The 15541-nt window shown below is 48.2% G+C and overlaps 2 protein-coding genes across 7 annotated transcripts in view; both read right to left on the bottom strand.

The window, feature by feature from the left end:
• DOCK11 (dedicator of cytokinesis 11) overlaps nt 1-3251 on the bottom strand; it is a 111919-nt gene extending 108668 nt beyond the window's left edge. For 5 of the 6 annotated variants that reach the window (XR_009759331.1, XM_061599020.1, XM_061599021.1 and 2 more), the window contains exon 1: nt 2550-3110. Coding sequence is in view for 5 of the 6 variants with exons in the window: in XM_061599020.1 (XP_061455004.1) it covers nt 2550-2651 (102 nt within the window). In the remaining variant the exon portion in view is untranslated. The other variant, XM_061599024.1, reaches the window with a different exon arrangement.
• A 3363-nt stretch (nt 3252-6614) lies between these two features.
• Nucleotides 6615-15541, bottom strand: part of WDR44 (WD repeat domain 44) — a 40182-nt gene continuing 31255 nt past the window's right edge. The window contains exons 16-20 of the mRNA XM_061598420.1: nt 15436-15537; nt 12740-12855; nt 12032-12159; nt 9386-9517; nt 6615-7692 (exon numbers count right to left, since the gene is read on the bottom strand). Coding sequence (XP_061454404.1) covers nt 7598-7692; nt 9386-9517; nt 12032-12159; nt 12740-12855; nt 15436-15537 — 573 coding nt within the window. The 3' untranslated portion in view covers nt 6615-7597. The remainder of the gene's footprint in view (nt 7693-9385; nt 9518-12031; nt 12160-12739; nt 12856-15435; nt 15538-15541) is intronic.

Genomic DNA, 15541 nt, shown 5'->3' with positions numbered 1-15541 from the left:
GATTATCATATTCCTATATAGTTCACTTGATAGACTCTATTCATTTCAGAATTTTTTAGAAGATCAGTCCCAATTAGATGATGGCTGGCTGATGCAAACGTATTATCTATGAGATAGTTTTATATATGTTCACAGTGAGAAAATTATGGGCTTCTTTTTTGAGCCCAAACAGCACTGACTGCCAAGGGGACTTTTTAAATCTAAATTATTTGGGGAACTTTAACATTTTAAAGTTTTGATAATTTGCAGTTCTGAAAAAGTACATGTTTTAACTTGCTCTCAAGAGTGCCTTGTTTGTTTGTTTGGTGATTTAAGCTGCAATGGCCCATTGACTGTAAACAATAAAAACCTGCCTGATTGAGATGAGCAAATGTTGGCATACTGGCTACAGCCAAACTAACTGCCCCAGCAGGCAGCAAGTTTTATTGTCTGCCTATTTGCTGCAATTCAGGGCTATCCCCTAGCTGAGCCAGGGCAACATTTGGAGCAAGCAAAAAGCACTCTGCACATGCTTTCAACTACTCTGTCCAGGTTGCCAGGATTTTCAAATGGAAAAGCTGCCTGTCCTAGTAGCAAGAATATTTGATTTGCTGACCTCCTGCACCTGCCTAGTTTAACTATACCAATATACCCAAAAAATCAATTTGAGTTCTCATTTTTTAGAGGAAGATGCATATAGCTAAAGACAATCCCTGCCAAATCTACAACCACCACCACACCCTGCCTTTTGGCATCCCTATACGAAATAATGTGCTAACTTCCAGCTCCTCAGATTTGGGCTCTTCCAGTCTAATTTCTATGGCAAGAGAACAGTATGGGGAAAAAAACCTCTGCGATACTTTGCTCACACTTCAGAAGGCACCTCAGATCATCCAACTCCATCAAAGAAGCACAACCAGCTCTTTGTGAAAATATTCCGTGCCTGCTAGCAGAATACAACACAGCTCCAGACCAGAGAGAGAAAAATGGCTCAGCTTTCACAAAACCAATTTAGGCCTGTACGATAGATTTAGTGTTAACTAAGAACCTCATAACTCTGCCGGCTCTGCCACTAAGACACATCACGATGCACGTTCTATTTAGCTTTTTAAAGTCATCTGGCCAAAGAATGAGGCTGTAACTTATAAGGAGCACACATTTCTCTGCTCCTTCAGTCCTGGCCAAAACTAATGCGAACATAGCAAGCAATGCAGGCAAGGCTGGCCAAAAAGGGCCAGTCATCTTCTGGATGGGGCATAATTTGGGGTCAGCCTGCTCTTTTAAAGAAGCAAACTTCTAGCCCTTATGATTGAAAAGGCAGGCTTGAAAATAAGCAGGAAGTCTCAGATACAGAAAAGCAGCAGCTGGATGCATCCAGGGAGAAAGGGGGGCAATCTTGTCTTGTGAGGCATCCCCACAACAAGCACACGCTGCTCCTTGTCAACTGCGGTCACCGGACACAGGATCAGCTCAGTCACGAGTCTAAGAGCAGCAGCTTGGTGTTCTTCTCCCCAGATCAGAGCTGCCTCCTGGACCAGAGGAGGGTGACTTGCCCAACACGCCTGGCTCTTAATTCACTGGCTCCTAATGCACCTGCCAGGCACACCTCCAGGCATCTGGATGCTGGCACAAAACCCTCTGGAGGGATGGGATGAGTGTTGTTTTGGGAGGATGCCAAGGCTCCCCTTTGGCCAGAGAGGGCCGCAGTAACAACGCAGGAACACAACAAGCTCCTGGCTGCGGGATCAGGCCAAAGAGAGCCCTTCTAGGCTAGCATCCTCTTCCCGCTGCAGCCAAAGGAAACCGGCAAGCATGACTCTCCCCTCCTGCGGTTTCAGCAACCGGCATTCAGAGGCAGAACACAGCCCTCGTGGCTAGTAGCCACCGACGACCTCACCTTCCAGGGATTTATACACCCCTCTTTTAGAAGCATCCATACTGCAGGCCACCCCACCCGCCCCAGTTCTAGCCGCCTCCCCCCAACCAAGCCGACTATGAAGCAAGCCACAGGAGAAGTCAGAAGGGCCAAGCAGGCATCGCCACCCTTTGGGGCCCGTCTGGTCCCGGGCAGCAGGGCACTGGGTCACTCTGACGCCAGCCTTCCCCACCCCCACCCCCCCAAGGGAGCGCAAGCCTAACCAGGCCTGCCCCTCTCGCCCCCAGGAAGCAGCCTGCTCCTACTCTGGGTGGGGCCTTCCTTCCCCTTCGGAAGGCGGAGGAGCCGCTCAGAGGCGCCCTGGGAGACGGCCCTCGCTCTGCCCGCCGCTGGAGCCCCTCACCGCGGCATCTGGCCGCCGCCGCCGCCACGCCCCCTCGCCGACCCGCTTTCCACCCACCGCCACCACATCTCTTCGGGATGCCTCCCCATCGCATCGCATCCCGCCTCCCCGTCACCCCCTCCCCCGGCGAGCCTCAGCCCCGGCACCTTTCAAAGGGAGAGGAGGGAAAACGCAGCACGGGCTCAGGAGGCCCTCTGGGCACGTGCAGAGCGCCCCGCGACCCGGAGACGAGAGCGAGCCCCAGACTGGCGACCGCCCCGTCCACCCCACGCCCCCGCCCGGCCCGCTCACCAGCGCCGGCGAGACGCGCACCGCCTCCGAGACGCTCTGCCGCAGCTCGGCCGCCGTGCCCGGCTTGCTCAGCCGCTTGGTGAACTTGCGCACTTCGGCCATCGCGCAGCCCGAGCCCGACAGCGGCTCGCTCGCCCGCCCGCCAGCCTGCGCGCGGCGGAGGAGGAGCGAGGGGCGGCCCGGCGCGCCTTCCGTCCCTCCCTCCCTCCCTCGGCGGCTGGAGACAAAGGAAGGGGAAGGGCGGGGAGCGCGGCGAACGCCCTGGAGAGGCGCCGGGGAGGCGGTCGCTCCCTCTCCCTGTGGTGTTCCTGCACTGACTGGCAGCGGCAGTCCAGGGTTCCAGGCAGGGGTCGGGCCCGGCCCGGGGTCCTTCTGCAGGCCAGGCAGGTGCTCTGCCGGCAGCCCCTTCCCTCTGCAAGCAAGCAAAGAAGGAGGGCTTCGCTTCCCGGCGCTTGCGGCGGACTGGCACCAGAAGCGGCCCCCGCGCAGGAAGCGGCCCCTTCCCCGCAGAGAGGCGGGCCGCGGGTCTCCTCGCCCTCTTTGGCACGTGTGGCTTCCTTTGCATCCAAGTACCTCCGCTCCCCCTTTTAAAACCATCGAGGCAGGGACGGGACGGAGCTCTCCAGCTGTTGCAGACCTACAGCGCCCAGCAGCCGGCCTGGCCGTGGGCAGGGGGATGACGGGAGTTGTGGTCCAGCCGGGCTGGCGGGGCCGCCGGAATCGCCTTGATAGAGGCGCGTCAAGGAGCGGCCTTAGGTCAGCCGGTGGCTCCAGCCCCGAAGGCTGTTGCTGGGGGACGCACCGCTGCAACAGAAACCAGCGGGCTGGATCCGAGGTTGGAAGGAGGCTCCCGGCTCCCTCTGTGACGCGCGGAACCAGGAGCTGGGGCCAAAGAGGTGTGAAGATGCCTCCCTTCCCTTAGGACTCTTGCGCTGTTACTTCAGTCATGGGAAGCAGGAGGGGAAAGGGCAAAAGCCCAGAGGTGGAGAATCTGCCTTGTTAGAGAGAGACCCTCCGCCTGAAATCCTGGAGAACCGCTGCCAGTCAGTGTAGGAAATACTGAGTTAGATGGACCAATTGGCCTGACTCAGTATAAAGCAGCGTCCAGTGCTCTTCGGAGAGCCTTAAATAAAACACACTGGCCTCAGTTTCCTCCAAATGTTAAGCAAATCATGCCACACGCACACACACCTCTCCCTATAGCTAGGGGCTGGGCCCCCTCTGCACTTTGAGCGTAAGAGACTGCCCCATATAAGGTCCCGGACACCAACTGTAACATAACACTGTCCCAAAAATTGTCTCTACAGTTGATCCTGACTTTCAGAGACCCAAGTTTTTCCCCTCAAACACTCAGTACAAATGATAAGGAAGTTATCCGGAATGTGGCACACTGCTTAAGTCTTCAGGCCAGTTTAAATTTCAGTTCACTTCCCCATTTGTCTTCATGCTAGGAGAGTAGCAAAAGAATAAAAAGGCAAGTGACAGCACCCATCATCCAATAAGGAAATCTGGCTGCCACCTATCGAGGACAGGGCTCTCTCTGTGGTGGCCCCAACATGGAATGCTCTGCCACCCTGAAAGATGGTTGGTTGTTTCACTTCCTCTCTACGTTCTGGAACTCAAATTACCAAGTGCAATGAAGCTTTTGAGAGCTGAATCTCTCAATTACTACTACCCAATTTTTAATGTGGGTGTCAAAACCTGCTTTTTGTGGGTGTTCCATAAAACTACATTTTTAAAAATCACTTTACATAGGAAGATGCCTTACGCCAAGTCAGACCATCGGTCCATCTAGCTATGGTTAGTTGTCATAACCGACTGGCAGCAGCTTGCTAAGGTTTAAGCAGACTTCCCCAGCCCTACCTGGGGACACTAGGGATTGCCTTTTGCATACAAGCCGTGTGCTCCACCACTGGGCTACCTTGAGAACTATTATTGAAATATGGCATTCTACGTACATAAAGAGCCCTGCTGAATCAGGCTAAAAGGCCAACCAGTCCAGCATCCTGTTCTCACAGCAGCTAGCCACATGCCTACAGGAAGCCCACAAGCAGGACCTGCGCACAACAGCACTCCCCACACCTGTGATTCCCAGCAGCTGGTATCCGAAGACATACAGCCTCTTGACAGCAGAGGTACAACATAGCCATTGTGGCAAGTAGCCTTTGATAGCCGTGTCCTCCGTGAATTGGTCTCATTTCCTTTTTTTAAAGCCATCCCAGCTGGTAGCCGATAAACAAACCCATCTCCCCAGTGCCTCCTTAAAGGGTGTGTTCATGTATACAAACACACACACACGGTCAGCACTGTACATATATCAGCACTCCCCTTTCCATTTCCGAATGGTTTTATCTCCTTTTCCTAGAATTCAAATCCGGTGCTTTTCCCCTCCTCTTCCCTGGACTTGCCCACACCATTCTTTCTGGAATAATTTCAAAATATTTAATAAAATATATCACCACATGCCATTTTCCAGGCTAAGCACTCAGTTTCCTTTGGCCTTCTCAGCAAAATGTCTCTTCCCTCCCTGCCTTTCCTTCCATGTCATTTCAAGTTGAGAAAAATGAAAAGGAGGGTCTCCAGCAAGTATTAGGAGCATTGACCAGAAAGGCACCATCATTACTAGTTGTATTCATTACCCAGCTTGATTATCTTCATTTCTTCTCACACACACGCAACATCCTGCTTGGAAATGACCTCAAAGAACAGTTTGCCTAATGGGTTAAATTTAAGCAAGTACAAGAAAGCAGTATTAAAAAAAATTAAAAATTAAAAAACAGAGTGACACCCCACCTGCTTCCAAGGGACATGGGTCCACCTTTACAGCATGCCTATGATACAAATATTAACCAGGTCCAACTGTTAAAAAAGCCTTTCTTCAGGGAATTCCTGGGACTTGTAGCTTTGTGTTGACAAGTCTGTTAAAGAACCCTTCCCTGAATTCCAGGTCCCAGGGTTTCACAATTGGGTGCCATGGCATTTAAACAAGTCCAAACGTGTTTTGACTTTTTTTTTTTTAAAAAAAAAGACCACCTCTTTATCCAAAGAAGGGAATCATCCATGAAATAGTGTCTTTCATCCTAAATATACGCTAATGGCATTCTCCAATCGGCAACCCTTATGTAGTCAAAACAGCAGTATTCACTGACAAGCAAAGTTATTAGAAAGCTTGGGGAAACCCAAAGGTTTGTAGAAGTACAAAAAATAAATTTAAGGGAAAAACTACCCTAAAGGGGGGAACCCTTAAGAACAGTCCAGTTCTTAAGCATGCTCAGTTGTCACAGAATGTTGACTGCCTGTTGGGGAGGTGGGGAAGAGGGAAGGAATGGAGTTTCCTGAAAGAAGGCAGTTTGATGGCTGAAACCCTGAACCCTCTACACTACAGAGATCCCACTGGTTCTTAATGAATTCTACACAGAGAGAGCCATCTAGTGGAGACAACAACTCTTTTTAGAACTGAGAAAGACAAAATATGTACAAGCCATCATCTGTCCGATGCTGGTACAGTTCAAGCTTTTTTCGAGTTCCACAGAAAACATAACCAGGCACCAACTGAGAAGGCGCAACAATTTCAGACTGGTCTAAAAGCAGCCATTCCCCACCTTTGTGCCCTTCAGATGTTTTAGATTACCACTCCCATCAGCTGTTGAGGGCATCCGTTTGGGGAAGGCTGCTCTAAAGCAATTAGAAGGTCATTTGCACCGCTGATAAAAAGAACTATTTAGAAAACCTGGGCAAAAAAAATTAAGTGGTCTGCCAAGATCCCCAGCAATCTTCAGGTGCTCTGTAGGGAAAAAAGTTTGGTAACCACTGCACTAGTCTCCAAGCCACCCTTCCCACAAACCAATGGCACTTTTCCTGCCTGTCATAGCAACTGTAATGTGCTGTGCTAGACGCTGTATGATTTTTAATTGTATTCCAACAGCTGCATTGCAGACCACCTTAATTAAAGCTCACAGACCACTGGCTGTCCATGGACCCCTGGACTAGTGGAAACTTTATACAAGACCCATTTCTGAGCCACGTTAAAAGAGGACCATGCAGTAAAGAGACAAAAACAACATCTTTCAACATGACCAATTTTAATGATACATCTTTTGTCCTCTGAAACAGGAACCATCAACAACATTTTGCAGGGTACAACACCCCAAAATGTTATTTCATTGGTATACACTTTATGAATATTTACAAAGACTTTTAAATTCAGTTAGCTCTAAACAAAAAAAGACATTATTTTAAACTACAATGCTTTAAAAAATATGTAAACAGTTTATTTTACATTGTTGTAAAATATAAGAATTGTTCCTAATGCAGCTTTATTTTTTTTAAGGTGAGCATAACCCAGTGCCCATGAATAAGGAATGAGAGACTCTTTCATAGAAATATTGTGCTCCAGTGTGCAAAAAAAGGAAGAAGTATATATTAAGAAGGGAATCTAGAGTGCACAACAATTAGAAGACAACGAAATCTACATTATAAAACACTGATACATGGTTGCTGCAAACCCTATGCAGGGCAAGGAACAGAGGAGGACCTCACAGAACGTTACGGGATCCAGCCACAATTTGAGCTCCGTTAACACATACTCAGAAATAGATCAACTTTGCTGGAAAGAGACGGTAGTTGTTGTCTTAGACCAGCACAGCATCTTTGCAAAAGATTAAAATACCTCCCCTGTCAACCAATAAATTAAATTTTCACTTAAGCTCAATTTGGTGCATGTAACCCCAAAAGGTACATACATCTCATTGCCCTTTTCATGCAAAATCCTGTGCATGGCAAAAGGTATTTAGCAAAAAAGAATTATTCAGAAAACGCAAGACTGAGTCGCCATTTGGCCACACTACCCATGTGCCTCCCTTTCTATTCTAAAAGCCAGTGGAGTTAATTGTTCAGGTGCTGCTTCCCCAAGAGGTCTAATGGAACAGCTTTAAATGAAAGAGTTCAAAAATAAGACAACCTCCGACACTATATTATACTTTGCTTCGCCGATCACATGATTCACACCCAGGTACCATTATCATGATGCTGTTGAGTTACCAATGATTTTAAGATACATTTTTCTTTTTGTTAATGAAGACCTTGATGGCTCCAGTAAAGTCAGCTGACAGAAGTACTTCTGTGTGATCCGTCTTCAAAGCTCCTTGAAATAGCAGAAGAAGTTGTTTTAGGAAATCACGCCACGCAAGAGACAGCATACAGCAAACAGGTTAGGGGAGGGGAGGAAAGATAAATGTAGCAATGCAACGCCTGCATTGCAGGCAGAAGGGTCTCCAAGGCTCAAGCACCCATTGTCCAAGGATCAGGCAGCTGGTTAATGGAAAGGCTTCTTTGCCCAAGACTGAACAGCTGCTGCACTTAGAGCATTGACAACACTGTGCAACATGGGCCAAAGCCATCCGTGACTAGGAAGCCACCGCTAGTCATTTACTTAAGAAGCATCTACCCTTGCTTTCTGCATATGCCTCAAGGCAGCTAGCAAAATAAAAAACACAATAAAGCTACAGAAGCTATGAAAAAATGGAGCAAACATACACAGGAAAATGACCTACATCCATAATAATCCAATTAAGTAGGGGAAGCAGACAGCAGCCTGAAAGGCTGAATCCTATTAAAACTGAGAACCCAACACACTTCATGTTACCTTTTAGGCACACAATATTTTTAGACTGTTCCTGTTTTAATTGTTTAAAACCGTTTTTAATCGTTTTGAAAATGTTTTATTGATAAATCTAATGTTTTTTGTAAACCACTGAGAGGTTTTGTTTTTTACAATCAAGTGGCACATAAATTTTGTTAAATAAAGGCTCCAGGTCATCATACTTAAGAATGAGAGGTCCAAAAGTTGGGTGTCACCACAGAAAAGGCTTCTCTCATGGCAGCCTCCAACAGGGAAGTTAACTGACAGGCAGAGATTCATGCTGGAGAAGACAGTTTTTCTGAAAATTCTGCCCCCAGCCTTCATATCAGGAAGTAAATTTGGGCTCTATAGGAAGGCTTTCTCCAGGCACTATGTTCCTGTCTTTGTGGCTGTAAGCTGGCCACAAAGTAGCAGCTAGAAGCAATTTCCTAGAAACAAGCAAGAATCTACAGCAGCAGCACTTGTGTCAATTACTCCAGGGTAAGTAGCACAGAAGCACCATTTATACACCGGCTTCTCTCAAGGCCTTTACACGAAGGCCTTCTCAAGCATTTACCTTCCCAGCAAACTCTGGTAGGTCATTTTTTATCATTTTACAGTTAATTGGGGGGGGGGGAGAAAGAGAGAAGAAAATAGCTCAAGGTGATGGAATGGGAAGGTGGGGAGGGAGAGAGAAGGGGTTGCAAAAGTAGAGACTGTCTAGGCCTGTTGGGGATCTAGTGACACAAGAAGAGGAGTCAGGATTTGGAGCAATTCTGCATCTGGGCCAATTCCCATGCTAAGCTTTGCCTCTGCAAACGTGCACCTTCCAGATCTCCCCATGGAGAAACAGGTGCAAAGGAACTAGATGCCCACTTGGACTGCAGAGGAGAGCCATACGCAGAACAGCAAACAGGACACAGATGGAGCTGCTGGAAATCCCCAGCGGCAACGGCAGCAGCAGCAAGAGAGATGCACAACATCCAGTTTAGAATCTTTCATCTCCCATCGCTTTGCCTTCTCCGCTCTCCTCTTCTTCAGTCCTAGCATTCCCTCAACACTGACCTCTCCAAAGGAGCTTCCAGGTGAATCCAAACCTGCTTTGGTTCAGCTTCCCTTTCTAATGGAAGTGATGCTTTGAGAGGGTTCCCAGGTCAAAGTTAAGGGGGTCTCTGGTCCTGCCACACACTGTTATCAAAGCGATAAGGGCACCTACCAGAAGGAATGGGATCCGCCGATTCAGAATCTTCGTCTTTGCTTTCGGGCTGTTGCTTTTCAGGCGTTTCCAATGATACCATCAAGCTGGGATTTGGGGCAAAAATGGCTGATGTGACAACTGCATTATGTGCTATGAAGAGAGGAAAACCAATCAGGTTCCACTCATGTGAAGCAGGAAAAACAAACCGTTCCTTGGAGATGGGGGGGGGCTATTTTAGATAACCAGCAGATGCAACTGTGATTTTAAAGAAAGGAAGTATTTTAAACCTTCAAGAAAGTCCACCATGAACTGGTCTGAACAGGGAGAACACACTACATAAATACACTTAAGCACCTGATCGTGAAACTCTTGCAGCCCTTTTGACTGTCATGAAATTTGTTAATTTAAAGGTTTCCAGGTGCCACTCAGTTCACCCAGGACAACTAACCATCTGTTCAATCCAGAGGCCACATAAGAGCCCATACAAAGGTTCCAGGAGAGAATATAGTTCGTGCCTCAGAAGTTCCTCATCTCTACCTTTCCACCTATGTCTTCTTGTATGGATGCTTTCACACAAGCATCCCCCCCCCATTATTTATTTATTTATTTGATTTCTATCCCACCCTTTCTCCCAGTAGGACCCCAGGGCAGCAAACAAAAGCACTTTAAAACATCATAAAAACAGATTTCAAAACAAAACATCTTTAAAAAGGCTTAAAAATATATTAAAAAGCGATTCCAACCCAGATGCAGACTGGGATACAGTCTCTACTTAAAAGGCTTGTTGAAAGAAGGTCTTCAGTAGGCCAGAAAGATAACAGATAGTGCTAGTCTAATATTTAAGGGGAGGGAATTCCAAAGGGTAGGCGCCACTACACTAAAGTTTATCCATTTCCAATGTTGTGTGGAATGGACCTCCTGATAAGATGGTATCTGCAGGAGGCCCTCACCTGCAGAGCGCAGTGATCGACTGGGAATATAAGGGATAAGATGGTCTTTCAGGTATCCTGGTCCCAAGCTGTATAGGGCTTTGTACACCAAAACTAGAACCTTGAACTTGGCCCAGTAGCAAATGGGCAGCCAGTGCAATTCTTTCAGCAGCGGGGTAACATGTAAGCGATACCCTGCCCCAGTGAGCAGTCTCACCTCTGCATTTTGCACCAGGTGCAGCTCTGGACCAACCTCAAGGGCAGCCCCACATACAGCACATTACAGTAATCCAGCCTGGAGGTTACCAGTGCATGGACAACAGTGGTCAGGCTATCCTGGTCCAGAAACAGCTACAGCTGTCTTACCAACCGAAGCTGGTAAAAGGCACTCCTAGCTACTGAGGTCACCTGGGACTCTAGCAAGGAAGATGGATCCAGGAGCACCCCCAGACTATGGACCTGCTCTTTCAGAGGGAGCACGACCCCATCCAAAGCAGGCAACTGACCAATTATCTGAACTTGGGGACCACCAACCCAGTGTCTCCGTCTTGTTAGGATTCAGACTCAGCTTATTGACCCTCATCCAGCCCACCACTGAGTCCAGGCAGCGGTCCAGGGCTTGCATGGCCTCTCCTGATTCAGATGTTAGAGAAATAGAGCTGGGCATCATCAGTGTACAGCTGACACCTTTCCCCAAATCTCCTGATGACTGCTCCCAAGGGCTTCATATAGATGTTAAAACAGCATGGGGGACAAAACGGTACCCTGTGGCACCCCACAGCACAACCCCACAGTGTCAGGGGGGCCAGGTTACAATCACCCAATGCTATTCTCTGAAAACGACCCTTGATATAGGATCAGAACCTCTGTAAAACAGTGCCTCCAAAACCCATCTCACCAAGCTGGCCCAGAAAGATACCATGGGAAATGGTATCAAAATCCGTCGAGAGATCAAGTAAGAGTAACAGGGTCACATTCCCCCTGTCCTTCTCCCGTTAAAGGTCATCCATCAGGGTGACCAAGGCTGATTCAGTCCCATAACCAGGCCTGAACCCAGACTGGAACGGGTCAAGATAATCTGTTTCATCCAAGACTACTTGCAATTGCTGCGCCACAATCCTCTCAATCACCTTCCCTAAGAAGGGGTGTATTTGCAACCGGGCAGTAGTTGTTGCAAACCAATGGGTCAAAGGTGGCCTTCTTCAGGAAAGGTCGAATCACCACCTCTTTCAGGGTGGCTGGAACCACTCCAGCCCCCCATGTGCATTCTAAGATGGTATAAGCCCTGTGGAAGACTGCACCACACATGTACCCTTCCTGAATACCTAGAATGGGCTGTAAACAAAATTGGGTATTAAGCAACAGCGCCAATACTTCAACCCACTCTTTGGAAAAACATGAGAGGCTTCAAGCAAAGCGCTTGACAGGATAAGAGTAAGTGGTGGCGCTTAATCATCAGCCATTCCATTTCACAAAAGAGATGACTTGTGACGAGTGGGCTCTGCCCATCAAGGCCCAAAGCATTCTCGGAGGGCAGAACCCATCAACAAGAGGCTGGCACTTCCTGGGGCGCAAGCACTCGGTCACTCAAGCGGGGCCAGTTTTTCCCCTGGGGTGCACAAGTCCCCTCCACACCCATGGCTTAAATTAAAGGAGGTTCTTTTGTTGCATCTCTGAAAGGCCAAGGCAGCAGCTTCAGCTCAAATATCAGGGTTTTTTTGAGGGGGGGCTTCACCTTTTACACCCTCCCAGAAGTCGTTGCGGTCCCTCCTTACGGAAGTAAACTTGCTTAAGTCATGGTAGGTGCTCCAGATGTAAACGTATTTATCTTCCGAACCACTAACAATGTACGTGAAGTCATGGCTGAAGACAGAAAGAAGAAGAAAAAGAAATTACTTTCCATTCTTATGTCATTGTTCCCCTTGCTTTCTCCCAGAGACAGGAGGTGCATGGCTTAAAAGAGACAAAGTCTAAGGGGGATATGTGTGTGCCAGCCACCCCCTGCAAGTGAAATAAATCAATGTTATTCTCTTTATTACATTATTCTGTCAAGATGTCAGGGCGGTGGACATGATGCTCTCCCCCACACCCCATTATAACCTGAACAACCCTGTGAGATGCGTTAGGTTAGGGTGAGAGATGGTGATTGGTATATATATTTAATCTACATCTCCACAGGGCTGATGCGAGGAACCGACTACACCACAGAAGAGACCACACAAAACTCACAAGAAACTATATTATTTCTGAAACCCTTAATTTAAGAAGCAGAAAATGTGGTGTATAATTGTGTTGCATCTGTCTGTCTACACACACATGCATGCATGTGCGCAGACACACAACTTAAATCTGTATGATGAATTCAAGGCATGCATTAAGTGCTTCTTCCAAAAATAAACTGGGAGGGGGTCTAGGCAGCCCCAACTATGGGCCACTGCTGTACCTGAAGCTGGCTTTGATCTGGCTGCTGCTGTTGACATAGCCCTTGTACTTCATAGACAGAGACAAATCTCTCAGGTCGTACAGCCGGATTCGAGAGTCGTTTGATGTCACCAGGATCTGGCAGGAAAAGTCAAAATTTTCCATCAACGGAATGAGTTGAAAAGCAAATTAAGTTGCGGAAAGATCTGCTTACTATCTCACACTCCACACCTGTGCTTAGCTTCTGAAATGACAGTGGCCAGAGTTCAGAGCTACCCTGATGTCACACTCTGTTCCCACAAAAGCATTCCCCTATCCCCAGTGCTTAATGCGTGGAATCTGCTGGTGGTGAGGGAAGAAGAGCACTCTGCACTTTTTGACTGAGTTCGCTTGACTGCAAGTCTGCTGACAGGGTTTCTTCTTTTTAACTCAGTCATCGCACAGCGTCCAGCACAAAGCTGGGGCGGTTTTGAATCTTGCCATCAGACCAGCAGAAGGGCTGCTTGCATGGAGTGACCTCTCGACCATTGGCCAGCCTCCAAGTTCACCTGCAGCTGCTTCTGGGCTGTTGGGTTGAGGCACGGAAGACGCAAGGGGAGGGAGGTTTGCTAAGGACTTATGTCATCAAGTTTTGGGGCTACCTTTGGATGTGAAGTTTTTGGATATTTTCCCTTGACATGTGGTTAAGCTTTATGCTCACTGAAATACCAATGTCTGCTAATATGTGTGTGTGTGATATACTTTTTATTAGGTATTGTTATTGTATTTCTGTATTTAGGCTGGAGGTATTTTTGTAAGTGAACTGCTTTAAGTACAGGTGTATTTGTAGAAAATGTGGTATATAAATAAATTGGCTCTGCCTGCTTCCCTCTAGACCAGAGAAAGCCAACCTAATACCCTCCAGTTGTTGGAGACTGTAACTCTTATCAGCACCCCAGCTAGCATGGCCAATGGCCAGGAATTATGGCAGCTGCAGTCCAGCAACATCCAGAGGGCATCATATCTGCTACCTCTGCTCTAGAGGGGGTCAGTGTGGCCCTCAGCCCCTCAGCCCAAAAGGTTAGCCACCCCTTTTTCAGAGCCAAGATAGGAAACTTGGTGCCCTCCAGATGTTGTTGGACTACAACTCCCATCATCCCTGACCACTGGTCCTGCTGGCTGGGGCTGATGGGAGTTGTAGTCCAACAACATCTGGAGGAAAGAGCCTTGATGCTCTGCAACCAGAGACCAAAAGAGGTTCTCTCTCCCCCCCACCCTGCAATAATGCCAAAGTGTAATTATGTTACATCCCTTTGAGTGGATTAACTGTAGGCTGTTTGGGGTTAGGTATAAATCTAAAGAAATCATATTTCATCTTTGATCCTAAGCTTCTGCTTGGATTAAGCCTGTCCTAACAACTACCCTGGTGCTTACGGAGAAAGAAGCCACTCTAAAAGGGGGAGGGATTTATTTTTTATGTTATGTATTTAAAAGGTCTTTATATTGCTATTCAGGTGCGGCTCGCAATCAATCAGAACAAAATGTGACAAAACACTACCAATGCAAACATAAAAACCACATTTTATAAACGAAACTCACACAAAACCAGACAGCATCACTGTGTCCCACAGGTCTAATTAAAAAATGCGCATCTTCACACGCCGCCTAAAATTCAGTAAGGAGGGAGCCAACTGTACCTCTCCACAGCTGAAGCACAACAACTGAGCAGGCCCTTCCACACAATGCCACACACACATTGCTCTGCAGCAAGATGACAAGGGGGGGGGAGCTCCCTGGCAGATCTTAGGGCATGGGGGCTGGCAGATACAAGGGAAAGCCACTCCTTCAAGTACTCAGGACCCTTTTCATTCGGGGCTTTATAAGTTAAAATGGAAATGGACTGCCTTCAAGTCGATTCCGACTTATGGCTACCCTATGAGTAGGGTTTTCATGGTAAGCGGTATTCAGAGGGGGTTTACCATTGCCTCCCTTTGAGGCTAGTCCTCCCCAGCTGGCTAGGGCCTGCTCAGCTTGCCCCAGCTGCACAAGCCAGCCCCTTCCTTGTCCGCAACTGCCAGCTGGGGGGCAACTGGGCTCCTTGGGACTATGCCGCTTGCCCACGGCTGTGCAGGTGGCAGGGCACATAACCCCTGAGCCACTCTCTGTGGGGGTGATCTTTAGCTGGCCCTTGATTCCCAGGAGACACGAGTGGGGATTTGAACTCACCGACTCTGGACTCCCAGCCAGGCTCTCCTCCCCACTGTGCTATATGTGCATATGTAGCATTAAAAATGTAAATGTACTGCCTTCAAGTCAATTCCGACTTATGGCATCCCTATGACTAGGGTTTTCATGAGGCTGAGAGGCAGTGACTGGCCCAAGGTCACCCAGCGAGCTTCATGGCTATGTGGGGATTCGAACCCTGGTCTCCCAGGTCCAGCACCTTAACCACTACACCACAGCAAACAACACCAAACTTGGAGAATTGGGCCTGGCAGCATACTGGCAGTCAGGGCTGTTCCTGCAAACAGTGTTATATGGTCCCAAACAGAAGCCCTGCTCACAACCCTGGAGGTTGTGTTGCGCACCAGCCGCAGCCTCTGGACCATCACTCCAGGTACATGAAGCTATGCGGCTTCCACTTGTCGGCTCTGCATGCTGGGATGCGACAGGCATTACATTGACCTGTGGAGTTGCACACAATGCCCAGAAGGCGCAAGTGACCTTGGGAGAGGCTACCTTAGTCTCCCCCGGCAAGGGCTCAATTCCAGTGATTTTCCTTCCAACTCGATTCCGGCCTCTAGTTGACCGCACATGTATCTGCGTATGATACTTCAAGTGCTAA

The sequence above is a fragment of the Rhineura floridana genome, chromosome 16, assembly GCF_030035675.1.
Source record: "Rhineura floridana isolate rRhiFlo1 chromosome 16, rRhiFlo1.hap2, whole genome shotgun sequence".
NCBI lineage: Eukaryota > Metazoa > Chordata > Lepidosauria > Squamata > Rhineuridae > Rhineura > Rhineura floridana.
Note: the sequence above shows the minus strand (reverse complement) of the source record. Positions and strands in the feature narration are given on the sequence as shown.